Source organism: Hemitrygon akajei, chromosome 2 (genome assembly GCF_048418815.1).
Source record: "Hemitrygon akajei chromosome 2, sHemAka1.3, whole genome shotgun sequence".
In the NCBI taxonomy this organism is placed as follows: Eukaryota; Metazoa; Chordata; class Chondrichthyes; order Myliobatiformes; family Dasyatidae; genus Hemitrygon; species Hemitrygon akajei.
The window spans coordinates 142,486,024-142,499,608 of record NC_133125.1 but is presented as its reverse complement, the minus strand read 5'-3'; the positions used below and the strand labels follow the sequence as shown (position 1 = coordinate 142,499,608).

Here is a 13,585-nt window from a genome sequence, read left to right as displayed (position 1 = left end):
GGCACTGAATACAAGGGCTGTGATGCTATGCTCAAACTTCATAAAATATTGATCAGACCTCAGATGGTATACTGAGTGAAGTTGTGGACACCAATGTACAGAAAGATACAACAGCACTGGAGAGGATGCAAAGGAAATTCACCAGGACATTGCTTGCACTGGAGCATATCAGTTAGGAGAGACAGGAGAGTCTGGGTCTGTTCTCCCTGGACAAATGGGGATTAAAATAGGACATGACAGTGGTACATAAAATTATGAGGCCTATAGACAGGGTAGGCTACAGGAAACTTTTCCTTAAGTGGAAGGTGAATTAAGTTAAAAGACCATAGATTGTCCTTGTTCATCCAGAGAGTGGTGAGTACCTGGAGTTAACTGCCAAGAAGCATGGTGGAAGCGGTCACTGCCAACGTTTAAAATTTGCCTTTAATCAACCAGTCATAGTGGACTATGAGCCAAGTGCTGAAGGATGTGATAAATATAGATATATCCACATTGGTCAGTATGGATATGTGGGCTGAATGGCCTGTTGCCACAACTATATAACCTTTCAGAGATACCTAAGCCAGCATATGAATTATCAAGGCACACAAGGCTATGGACCAAGTACTAGTAAATGGGTTTTGTGCATAAGGGTCCCTGATGGACAGCATGAACACTGTGGGCTGAAGGGCCTGTTTCCTTTTGACACTATAACAGGAATAATGTTCATTATTTATTAACTTGAAAATTATTAAATATACATAATATTCAAGTATATATTATTGTCAATGATTAACTTAACTATTATTTATACTTAAATAGTAATGAATATCCAGGTTCAAGAACAGCTACTTCCTTTCAATCATTTGGTTCTTGAACCAACGGGCACAACATTTATCATTGCAGTTTAGCAGCATAATCAATACTGTGATCACTCTCCTCTAAAGTGGACTTTGGTTTATTTGTTTTAATTATATTTTTTCTTGTTAAGATTATGAATAATCCATGTTTAACTAATGTTTTTCTTGCGAATGCTGTTTAACTACTGCAGCAAATACATTTTTCATTGCACCTGTGCATATGTGTTCTTGTGGATATGATAACTCCTTTTTACTTTGATTATATTTCAAAGTTATTTATCAGTAATATAAGCAGTAATCAATTACAAACTAATTAAATATAGAGAATAATTAAGTATATTACTGTTGATTATTAATTTAAATATCATTTATAAATAAATAATATCTTAATTATCAGCTTGAATAGAAATATTATTTATAAGTAATATCCAGGTTAATCATTGACAGTTATTAAATATAAATAATATTCAAGTATGTCATTGTTGATGATTAACTTAATATCATTTATACTTAACTAATGATTGTAAGTTATTAATTAACTTAAAGATCAATATTATTTACAAGTAAGATGTCAGTGTATCCTCAGTTTAAAATGATTATTTAGTCTGTATATTTATTGCTGTGCTCTGAATGAGACATGATCAGATGAAGCTTTTAAGTATTACTTACATGTAATATGTGAGTGAATGGTTACCTGAAGACTGGTGTTTAATTGGTGTTGACTGCTGCTGTCCCAGGGAGGGGGACAGGCCAGGTGAGGTTCTTCAGGTCACCTGCCCTGGGCCGGAAGTCCCGCCCTCTCCCAATAGAAGTGCGGGCGCTTCCGGTGCCGGGGTTGTGGTCCGGAGTGGAGGAGGCAGGCTGCGGGATGGGTGCCCCAGGACTGTTGCCTAGCGCCGGCTGCCCGCGGGAAGGCAGCCGGTGAGTGCACCGGGGCCGCCTGCTGCCTTCGGTGTCATTGGGCTTGCGGGTGAGTGCATCCGTGCAGGCCAACCTACCTGGTGCGCTGATTGACTGAGGGAGGCTAGGCTGCTCTGGGGTGTGGTGAGCGGGATGGAGACCAGAGGGAACTGTTGCTTCTGTATCAGTGCAGACGCTGAGGGCGACAGCATCCGTGGATGTGGGCGGAGGTGTACGGGGGACGGTTCAGGCGGGGAACTCCGTTGCTATGGGTACAGCGCTCTGCATCATCCAGGGAAGAACAGCAGGCCCGGCTGCGCGGCCCTCCGGACGTATTTCCCCTTTGCCACTGGGCTCGGGCAAGACCTGATGCACGTCCCCTGAGCCAAAAAGCAGTGACCGTGCCCAGCAGCATCCCCTCCCTCCCGTCCTCTTCAGAAGCCCACGGGACGTGTGTGCAGGTCCAAATAAGACTGGGTGGTGCTGTTCAGTTTCCTGCATTCGTTCAGATGCATTAAAACTAAATGCATTTAGTTTCCTGCGCATTAAACTTCTCATTGGCCAGAATGGGGTTAACTGACTGACTACTGACGTCCTCAGTATCATGTTCTGCTTCTATCAACGCGCTGACCTCAGTTCATTAAGACCACCGACCTTTGTGTCATCTGCTACTAGCTCAACTTCCACTTCCTCATCCAAATAATTTACAAAAATCACAAAGGGGAGAACAGATCTCGACTGAACACCCCCTAATCACAGGCCTCCAGGCAGAACATGCTCAATCTACTGCCTCCCTCTGCCTCCTATGGGCAAGTTGAGAAGTAAAACTAGAGAGTATGGCTTAAACCTGTAGTTGCCGAGCCACCCATTTAAATTTTCTACTTTCCCGGTAGCCACCCATTTTAATTCTACTTCCCATTCCAACATGCCAGTCAATGGCCTCCTCTACTGCTGTGATGAGGCCACACTCCAGCTGGAGGAGCAACACTTTTTATTCTGTCTGGTATGAACCTGATGGAAAGAATATTGATGACTTGAACTTATGGTAATTGCCCCCCCCTCCATTCCCCATTCCTGTTTCCCCCTCTACCTTATCACCTTGCCTGCCCATCACCTCCCTCTGGTACTCCTCCACTTTCTTCCATGGCCTTTTGTCCTTTCCAATCAGATTCCCCCTCCTTCAGCCCTGTATCCCTTTCACCAAATGATTTCCCAGCTCTTTAGCACCCCTCCCCCTCTCCTGGTTACACCCATCACCTACCACCTTGCACTTCCCTCCCATCCCCCACATTTGTACTCTGACTTTTTTTTTCTCCAGTCCCGATAAGGGTCTCGGCCTGAAACCTTCAACTATTTACTCTTTTCCATAGATGCTGCCTGGCCTGCTGATTTCCTCCAGCATTTTGTGTGTATTGCTTGGATTTCCAGCGTCTCTTGTTTGTAACCTTGGAATAAAAGTCTGACCATTGGCCTTATCTACACTCTTTATGATATTATAAATTTTTAGAAAGTTATTTTCACTTCAACCCAACCTAACCAGTCTTATAAATCAAGCCCTCCAGACCTGGCAACATCTTTGAGAATCTTTTCTGCACCTTCTCTTAAAGTGTGCAGAGCAGAATGGCACACATCACTCCAAGTGGTGTATCACCACCATCTGTAGTCTGATGTCCTGGGTCTTGTACTCATTGCTTCAGCTGATGAGGGCAGGTGTGCCTTATGCCTCCTTCACGGTCCTGTCTAAATATGTTGTTGCTTTCAGGAAGCTCCATACGTTTGGTCAATTAGGGTTAGAGTTGAGGAAGCGGAGGATGTATTCAGCACGGGCTGTGTCTCACTCCAGTCCCTGACGTACAGACATCCTGGATGTGCTAACTTACTTTACTGTGCTTTGTGTTGTAGGATTTACTTTTTGGAAGAAGTTTGCGCCAAAGATGTTGAAACGGAAGCAGAGCTCGAGAGTGGAAGCTCAGCCTGTTACGGACTTCGGTCCGGATGAGATGCTGACGGACAATGCCGACATCCTGTGGATTAACAAGCCTGTGAGTTGGATCTTAAGCTCCAGCCTGTATGTTGCTCGACTACCAGTAGCTGTGTTTTCAGCTGTCTGAGCCTTGAGCTCTGCAATTCTCTCTTCTGTTTGGACCAGGCTCTTGGTCAAGTCATTCCCTCTGAGGTGTACTGTCAATGTTTCTCTATCTGGGTATCCCCTTCTGGAGGATATTCCAACATTCTTTTCATTTAAGGTGCCATATCAATCCAAGGATTTAATTCTTGTGTGTCTCTTCAGAATTGTTACTATAATATGGTTGTAATTGTACATAAAACAATACCTCTAGTCCAACAGTCCTCTTGATGGTTTCCCACCTTAAAGCTACGCGGTCTGGGAAATCTGTGAAGGATTTCATCTTTAGATGGTCCCACTAATTAGCTGTGAGCTGCTGCCTGGCCCAATTTGACATATTTACGCTTATCAATGCTTGTTCTAAAGACCCAGAGCTGTGACTAAGTGGCCCTACCTCACTATCACGTAACGTAGAAAACTCAGAACTAGGCCGTCTGCTCTGTGCCAGTGATATTCCAGCCCAGTTTCTTCCCACCTACTCACTGTCTCCTGCCGCCCATTTCCTATTTCACTGTAACTTTGTTCATGTAGTATGATTATCATGTGCTTGTACCTGTGTGATCTGCAGAAGGTTAGTACCCATTGCTTCTGAAAGAGCTGCACTCACAGGTTTCATGAACCTTTCCTCTTTCCTAATCTCCCCAGATCCCTTCTGAAAGTTCCTGTTGAATCTGTCTCTACTGCCCTCTCAGGCAGTGTGTCCCAGATTGTAGCTACATTGCATGACAGTATTCCCCTCCTCTCCCCTCTGCTTCTGCCAGTTCCTTCACTCAGTGTCCTGCTTCTGCTGGCAGACTCTCCTTGTGTCCTCCATGTTGCGGAAGGCTTTATCTTTACATCCTGACTTATCAGGAGTACCATCCATCTGATGTGGGTGGGGGTGTTGGAACACGATGGGTGACTTTCTCAAACCAATAGCCGTGTTCGCTCAGATTCGAGCAGCATCTGTGAGAACAGGATATACAGTGAACTGATTAGTGAACCAATTTCATTTCTAATGGGATCAGCTTCCTTCAGATGTTTGTGTGTGTGTTATCCCCTGCAATCCCCAACGTGGCTGGCAGGCAGTGAGGCTGGATTTCAGCAGTTACCGAGAATTGAAGGTGCCCTTGTGACCTGCAGTGAAACTGGCGTTGTCAGGCAGTCTTGAAAGTTGAGTTTTACTGAGAGGCTTGCAGCTTGTAATGGGCCCATGAGGGATTCTGAAAGCATGAGGTTCTCCATTGGTCAGGATCAAACACGGATGTTGCATCACAGCATGCCTACAAGATATGTAACCCAGGGCATATGATATGGAGAGCAAGCTGTTGCCATGTAGCCGTCTCCCCCTCTCCGTGCATCTGATGAGTCCAAAGGAATGGCGGATCAATACAGCTTGGCACCAGCAGTGTTGCAGGAGTTGTTAGTCAGCATTGAATTCAATGTTGGAGTGCCTTGGGGACTCCAGCTCCTGATTTATTTATTTTTCTCCCCCTTGGGGTTGACTTCCAAAGCCTTCTCCTTGAGTGGGGAAGCCACAAGGCAACAGAAGTTTGAGATTAGTTTTCTTTCTCCTACGCGAGCTCCCAACCATGACTGACAAGCCTCACCTGCCTGAGTTAACTGGTTTTAAGGTGCCAGTAACCTGCCTTTGCCCCATCTCTTGTCAGGAGAAACATTTCTGCCAGTCTTCGTAGCTAAGCCACACATGAAGGCCAGGAGCTGGACTTGGCTGTCAGAGGCTATTTGAGGTGCATACCACTGGGAGAATTTAATAGATAATGGGAGCCTAGCCCCACCACCACCCCTGGCTATAACAACCTTAAGGAATCTCTGAAAGATAAGACATCTGTATGTCACGTGGAATCAGGGAGCCTAGAAGCAGGCCATGCATGATCATGCTGGTAGTCAGGTACCCATCCACACTAATCATATTTGGTCTGTAGTATCTTTACCACAAGAGCCTGTCTAAATTCTTCTCTACCACACTCTCAGGCAGCTGACTTCACAGTATACACCCTCGGGTAGAACGCTGCTGTTTCGTCCATTCTGAAACCCAGATGCCTTACCTAGCTCTGAAAATGTTTCCTATCTGTGCTTTTCTTTATTTGTTTCTGAGAGGAAAATAATTTTTTGTATTGAAAAATGTAGAAGCAGTCGAACTGTAGATCCATTTAGTGGGGAACTACATTCACATTCTGTACTTTATTTTGTACACCTCTATTAGGCCCCTCCTCTGTCCGCTACATTTGTCCTTTCAACTCGATGTACTACATAAGGGCTGTGGTTGCCCTTGGAGGGGATGAATAATGAATAGAGATAGGATTCCTTAATATCTGTACCAATCCTGGATTGAGGAATGAGTTCTTCTGCCCTCCTGTGTGTGTGTGCGCGTGTATGTAATGAAGTTACTATCTATCTCCCAGGGTGTTGGCTTCAGCTTGGAGGGTTCCTCTGCGACAGGAGGCTGGGTGTTTGAGTTCAACATGAGAGGCTTGAGCACAAGTCATCCAGTTTAGTACTGATGCAGTGCAGACCTGCCATTGTTACTGACTTAGTATGGGTACATTGCAATGTAAAGGCCTTGTGATCTGTTTAAAGGAGTAGGAAATTCTCTCCTGAGGGCCAGCATTTAACCCTCAATAAAGGTGGCTAAGTTGGTAACTGTCAACGTTTGTGTGAGCTTATGGTGCACAGCATGGCTGCTGTTTCCTAATTAACAGCACTGATACACCGTAGGGTGTGTTGCAGTTTGAAGTGTTATGAAGGGACAGTAAAAATACATCTAATGTCCATGTTTCACTCTTCCTGCTGGGTGAACTAATGTTTTCTCTGTGTGCAGTGGGTCCACTCTCTGCTGAGAGTTTGTGCCATCATCAGCGTGATTTCCGTCTGCATGAACACACCCAAGACCTTCGAGCACTACCCACCGCTGCAGTATGTAACGTTCACCCTCGACACCCTGCTCATGTTTTTGTATTCTTCAGAGATGATTGCAAAGATGCATATTCGCGGCATAGTCAAGGTATGTTCACCTCGGGTTTATTGCCACAGGGTAGAAGTGTCATGAAAATTAGTTTTTTGCAGCAGAAGCACAAACATAAATTAACATTAATTACACATACATGACAAACTAAATGTAATATTAGTACAAATTGAGAGAAAGCAAAGTAAATCTAGTCTAAGTTAGGGTTTTGCAGGTCAGTTCAAGAACCTGATTGCAAAGGGAAAAAGCAATTGTTGAGCCTTGAGTTTGTGGATCTTCAGGCTTCAATCTCCCTTCTCCCCCTCCCTTTGGAAGAAGATAGAAACACCTGAAATCATGTACCACTACTTTCAAGGACAGCTTCTATTCTCCTGTTATGAGACTATTGAGCAGTCCCTAGTACAATAAGGGGGATAGGTGGCAATCCACCTTGTTATGAACTTGCACATTATTATCTGTATGTACGGCAATTTCTCTATAACCGTAACACTTTATTCTACATTCTGTTATTGTTTTACCTTGTTCAATTTACCTTTGCTCCATTTAAGTCTGTTTTTTTACCTTAATGCACTTGTAATTAGTTGATTGGCGTGAATATTTAGTTATTCTATATATTATTCTAAAAGGTGGCAGAATAAAAGGTGGGGGGAAGGGAAGGAGGCTAGCTAGAGAGATGGGTGAAGCCAGGTGGGTAGGAAAGGTAAAGGGCTGGAGAGGAAGGAAGCTGATAGATAGTGGACCATAGTAGGAAGGAGAGGAAGAAGGGACCTTGGGGGAGGTGAAAGACGGGTGAGAAGAGGTAAGAGGCCAGAGTTGGAAATAGAAGAGGGGAGGTGGTGGGGGGGTTTATTTAACTAGCTATTAAGTTGGAGGTTACCCAGACAAAATTTAAGGTGTTGCTCCTCTACCCTGATCATAACAGGAGGTGGCCATGGACCAGCACGTTGGAATGATAGAAATGTTTGGCCACCGGGAAGCTCTGCTTTTGGCAGATGGAGCGGAGTTGCTCAATGAAGTGCTCCCCCAATTTACAATAGGTCTCACCAACGAAGAGGAGGCTGCATTGGACACAATAGACAACCCCAGCAGATTCACAGGTGAAGTGTTGCCTCACCTGTGGAGGTGAGAAAGGAGTTGAATGGGCAGATGTATCACTTTGGCCACTTGCAGGGTTAAGTGCCGAGGAAATTAGTGATAAGGAATGAATGGACAAGGGAATCACGGAGTGAGTGATCCATGCAGAAAGAAAAAGAAGGGGTAAAGATATGTTTGGTGGTAGGATCCCTTGGGAAATGCAGAAGTTGCAGAGAATATGTGTTGGATGTAGAGGCTCATGAGGTGGTAGGTAAGGACTAGAGGAACTCTATCACTGCAAAAGTAGATGGGGTGAGCACAGATGTCCAGAAAATGGAGGAGCTGCTGGTGAGGGCAGCATCAATGATGGAAGGAGGATGACAAACTATACCTCCTTCCTGATGGCAGAATCAAGATTAGTGACTGGCTGTCACTAATATTGAGTATTCCTTGCCTTGTTGTAGTTATTGATGACAGTATAGAATCATCTGTGGTGCAGAGAATTCCTGCCTCCACTGTCACAGGGAAGGCTGTTCCCAACTGCCCTTGTGAGATGTTTCTTTGTACCATTACTTTCCATGTGATGACTGTTCCCACATGCTGTGGGAAGGGAATTCAAGCCCTGATAGGAAGGTGATATCTTCTCATTTCCAGGATCCTATCTGGATTAGAAGGCATGTGTGGTAAGTAGTGGCTGAACAAATTTAGGTTGTGTTCTCTGCTGAGAGAAAATGAGGAGAGAGCTGGCAGGTTAATCTATGCCTCATAATCTGAACCTTTTTCCCAGGATCAAATAGTTATTCAATACTATCATCCCCTCAAAACGTAAGCTTCAAGACCTAGGCCTCAGTATTTCCTTGTGCAACTGGATCCTCGACTTAGTTGCAGACCCCAGTCAGTTCAGATTGCCAATAGCAACTCCTCCACGATCACCATCAGCACAGGTGCAGCACACGGCTGTGTGCTTAGCCTCCTGCTTTCTCACTTTATCCTTATGACTGTGAGGCTAAGCATAGCTCCAATGCCGTTTTAAGTTTGCAGATGACACTACTGTTGTTGGCTGATTCAAAGGTGGTGACTAGTCAGCATATAGCAGAGAGATTGAAGATCTTGCTGAGAGGTGCCACAACAACAACTTCTTGCTCAATGTCAGCAAGAGCAAGGACTTGATTATTGACTACAGGAGGAAACCAGAGGGCTATGAGCTAGAACTCATTGGGGAATCAGAGGTGGAAGGGATCAGAAACATTAAATTCCACAGTGATATTTCAGAGGATCTGTTCTGGATCCCACACTTTAAGTGCCAACACAAAGAAAGCACGGCAGTGCCTCTAATTTCTCGAAGTTTGTGAAGATTTGGCATGTCATCTAAAACTTTGATAAACTTCTATAGAAGTGTGGTCGAGAGTATATTGACTGCTTGCATCATGACCTAGTATGGCAAGACCAGTGCTCTTAAATGGAAAAGCCTACAAAAAAGTAGTGGATACAGCCCAGTCCATTATGGATAAAGCCCTCCTTACCCTGAGCACATCTACATGGAGCGCTGTAGAAAGACTGCAGCATCCATCGTCATGGACCCCCTCCACTCAGACAATGCTCTCCGCTCACCGCTGCCATCAGGAAGGAGGTATAGGAGCCTCAAGACCCATACTAACAGGTTCAGGAACAATTATTACCCCTTGGTTATTAGGCCCTTGAGCCAGAAGGGATTCACTCACCCTCATTGCTGAAATGTTCCCACAACCTATGGAATTAATTTCAAGGACTTTTTAGCTCATATTCTTGATATTTATTGCTTATCTTTTTTTTCTTTTTCTTTGTATTTGCCCAATTTGTTGTCTCTTGCACATTGTTGCTTGTTGGGTGCAGTCTTTCATTGATTCTGTTGTTTATTTACTGTGTGAATGCCTGGAAGAAAATGAATCTCAGGGTTGTATATGATGGCATAGTTGTACTTTGATAAAGTTACTTTGATCTAATGCTTGAGCATGCATTTCAGGTAAGGGGGTTAAGTTCAAAGATGTTTGGAGCAATTTTCTTTCACAGATTGGTGGGAGCCTGGAATATGCAGTCACTGGAGGTGCTAGATTCTAAGAAGCTTTAGATAGGCACATGAATTTAAAGAGAATGGAGGGATGATGGGATATTACGTGGGCAGAAGGCTTTAGTTGGGTGTTTGATTAGTTTGGTGCTGATGTGGTGTGCTGATGGCTTGTGCCTGTGCTGTATTTTGTCCTATTTCAGTGTGTTTTGAGACTTCATGAGGTGCTAGGACATGCTAGTACTACCCAATGGAACCATGTGCTCTCCTCTGCAGCCAAAGGCATTGAAGACAGCTAATATTTTACCTAAAAATATACTTAATAAGAATTTGCAAAATGAAACCCTACACTTAAAACATTCATCCCACTTGATCAGAATCAGGTTTATTATCACCCAACATATGTCGTGAAGTTTCTAATGCAGCAGCAGTACATTGCAATAGATGATAATAAAAATGATAAATAAGTGTGTGTGAGAGAGAGAGAGAGATATTAAATTAAGTAGTGCAAAAACAGTAGTGAGGTAGTGTTCGTGAGTTCAATGTCCATTCAGAAATTGGATGGCAAAGGGAAAGAAGCTGTTCCTAATTTACTAAGTGTGTACCTTCATGCTGCTCTACCTCCTTCCTGATGGTAGCATGGCATGATTTATGTCAGTTTACCTTTGCTTAAGGAATGTACACAGTGTGAGGGTTTTCTAATCACAAACGGGAAAATTTGCAGATGCTGGAAATCCAAGCAACACCTCAAAATGTTGGAGAAGCTCAGCAGGCCAGGTAGCGTCTATGAAAAAGAGTCCAGTCAGCATTTCGGGCCGAGACCCTTCAGCATGATTTCAGGAAGGTTCTCTAATATGGGTACTGGCCCCTCGGTGTCCTTGGTTAGTCTGGTCTTTCTGCTAGAGACTTGCAGTGACTGCTTTGAACTTGAGTCACTCAGTACATGATTTCAGACTTGGGAAGACCATCGGGAATCTCATTGGGTTGGATGAGCTTTCAGCAACAGGTAATATTTGCTTCTGCATGTGTTTGTGGGTGTCCTGTGGACTAGCCCGTTGAGCATGGTGTGACCACTCCCTTCTCCTCTGAATGTTCTTGGCCTCTGACTATTGAAGAGGGGCGGCTGCTGCTGCTGTGTATCCTGTGCAGGTGGAAGCAGAGCGGGTGCTAAAGAAAGTATCTGTACCGTTAACTTTGGGGGAAATACTTTCTCAACACTCTTTCCCCTTCTCCCCCCCTCACACACCCCATTTCTGTGTTTAGATGCTAAGAGATGTTGTTCAGCCACTGGCCAGAGCTTCCCTCTCTCCCATGAGATCTTCCTTGCCTCTCCACACGTCTTCTGCAGCTTCGAGGTAGCCAATGCCTTCTCACCAGTTTAGACTCACATGGAGATAGGATGATATATTCAGTCCATTGACCTTGTACTACCATGTGGTTGGATCACAGCTGATGTTAACCTCACCTCCCCACCTTGCTTTTCTGGAAAATCCTCCAAATTAACACTCTGCCCCTGCAGCACTCTCGAGGGAGGCAGTTCCAGGCATGTGTGGAGCAGCTTCCTGATGTCACTCTCACCACAAACCCCCCCCCCCCCCCCCACTCTGGCCTCTTGTTTTTAGGATCTCCTTTTAAGGATCTTGTTCAGAGGGGATAGTTTTCTTTTATCTACTGATCAATTCTTCGAATGGTTTGAACAGCTGGTGGATTCTTGTCTGCCTGGAGAATGCAAGTCCTGCTGGAGTGTATCCATTTTCCTTCGTAATTTAACCCTTTTTTTGTTAGTACCTTGTTGGTGAAACTGGAATTTGATGTGAGTTTTTGTTGTCAGATTTGTGTTGCCTTGCTGCTGCCTTTGTCTTTATTTGCCTGAACAGTCGTCTGTGAAATGTGGTCCAATTTACAGTGTAGATTGCAGGTATTTATTTACTGCCCATTATGCTGCTGGCATTTAGAGCAGCAATGAGGGTCCTCTATCTCTGGCAGTGTTCAGGGCTTCCTTTTTCATGTCTTGATGGGCCAAATGGCCTAATTCTGCTCCTATGTCTTGTGGTCTTATGTCAGTAGTTTCTTCTCAGTTTTCACTACAGTCAGTTATGCAAGTCCCAGCTGGAGACTCCAGGAATACTATTGCTCATAGATATACAAGGATTCTTTATTACTGTTTCCGAAACAATTTTGTTTTATCAGTCAAGGTTGTTAACCCTGAGCTGAACCCTTTAATTTGGAGGTCCAGTAGACCACTCTTAGTCTGGCCTCTACTGTTTGACCTGTTTGGAATGGGCGACTCTACCAAGAACCAAAGCATAAAGTCCTGACTCCAGCCAACATGGCCTCCAGGTCATTGAGGCAACAAGGTTGTGGCCCTCTTGGAGGGTAAATGGCAGTAGTTTTAGATTAGCTTTATTTGTCACATGCACATCAAAGCGTACAGTGAAATGCGTCTTTTGTGTCAGTCCAGAGATGTGCTGGGGCAGCCTGCGAGTGTTGCCATGCAACCAGCACCAGCATAGCATGGCCACAACTTACTAACCCATATGTCTGGAAAGTGGAAGGAAACCAGAGAACAGAGAGGAAACTGACATGGTCACGTTGAGAAAATACAAACTCCTTACAGTTCTTGCAGCTAGCAGTGTAAAGTGTTGCACTACCATGCCACCCTGTTTAGATTAGTGATGAGCACTGTATTGAAAGCAGGCATCACCCTGTACTGTCACTAGTGCCCGTCACCAGCATCGCAGTCAACTGCTGAGCTTTGTCGTTTACTTTCAAGTGCCTTGTGTTGAGGATTGTTGCATTAGTGCCCATATTGTTGTTTTTATTGTTTCTCCTTGTAGTTTTACTTTCTTTACATTTATGTTTGTCTTATCACCTGTTGTAAGCTTCTAGTAACTTGTAGAACACTTGGTTCTGCACTTCTCTAGTTTCTTGACTGCAAAGCTGATGTGTGACTCAGTCAATACTTTGTCACAGGTTTCTAATCTAAACTAATTTGCAGACTAAAGGAAGAGCATGTGCTCAAGTTCCTTTACTTTACCTTCCTTCTTTTGCTGGTACAGGTTGTCTCTAACTAACCTGTGCTATGACCTCATTCTTGACTTCAGGATAATCTCTCCAGATCAACAGGATATTTCTTTATTTGTTCCTAACACCTACTCATTCTTTCTGCCTTCTGTTTTTTTTTCTTCCCAGTTTGATGACTTATTCTGAGCATGTGGTAGAGTGGTTTGATTGTAAAGGCAGGAAGAGCTCTGCTGTGATCCCAGTTACAATACATTCTCTCTTCCTGTTCTGAATAAAGATTTTTCTGTTCGCCTTTGCCTTTGGAGTTCACAACTAAATCCTGACTTGATTTGGTCATTTCCAGTGCAGTAAATCCCATCATACAGGTTGTAGATCACTGAGAATGCAGCATGGGAACAGGCTGTTCTGCTCAAATCTTTCTGCACTCCCCAGTTAAATCTACTAGACCACATCACAAACTGGAACCTGGGCTCTGATCTCTGATGTTCCCTCCCTGAAACTCACCTCAACCAAGACTGAGCTGGAGGGAACAGGTAGAGGCACATACATTAGGGACATTTAAGAGATCCTTAGACGTTTTAGAACAAAGAAAAATGGAGGGCTAGATTTGGGTT

The 13,585-nt window shown here is 44.2% G+C and overlaps 1 protein-coding gene across 4 annotated transcripts in view; it reads left to right on the top strand.

Moving 5' to 3' along the window:
* Positions 1-1,661: 1,661 nt before the first annotated feature.
* nalcn (sodium leak channel, non-selective) overlaps positions 1,662-13,585 on the top strand; it is a 188,577-nt gene continuing 176,653 nt past the window's right edge. For all 4 annotated transcript variants that reach the window (XR_012096255.1, XR_012096254.1, XM_073028810.1 and 1 more), the window contains exons 1-3: positions 1,662-1,809; positions 3,642-3,781; positions 6,686-6,868. Coding sequence is in view for 2 of the 4 variants with exons in the window: in XM_073028810.1 (XP_072884911.1) it covers positions 3,674-3,781; positions 6,686-6,868 (291 nt within the window). In the remaining 2 variants the exon portion in view is untranslated. The remainder of the gene's footprint in view (positions 1,810-3,641; positions 3,782-6,685; positions 6,869-13,585) is intronic.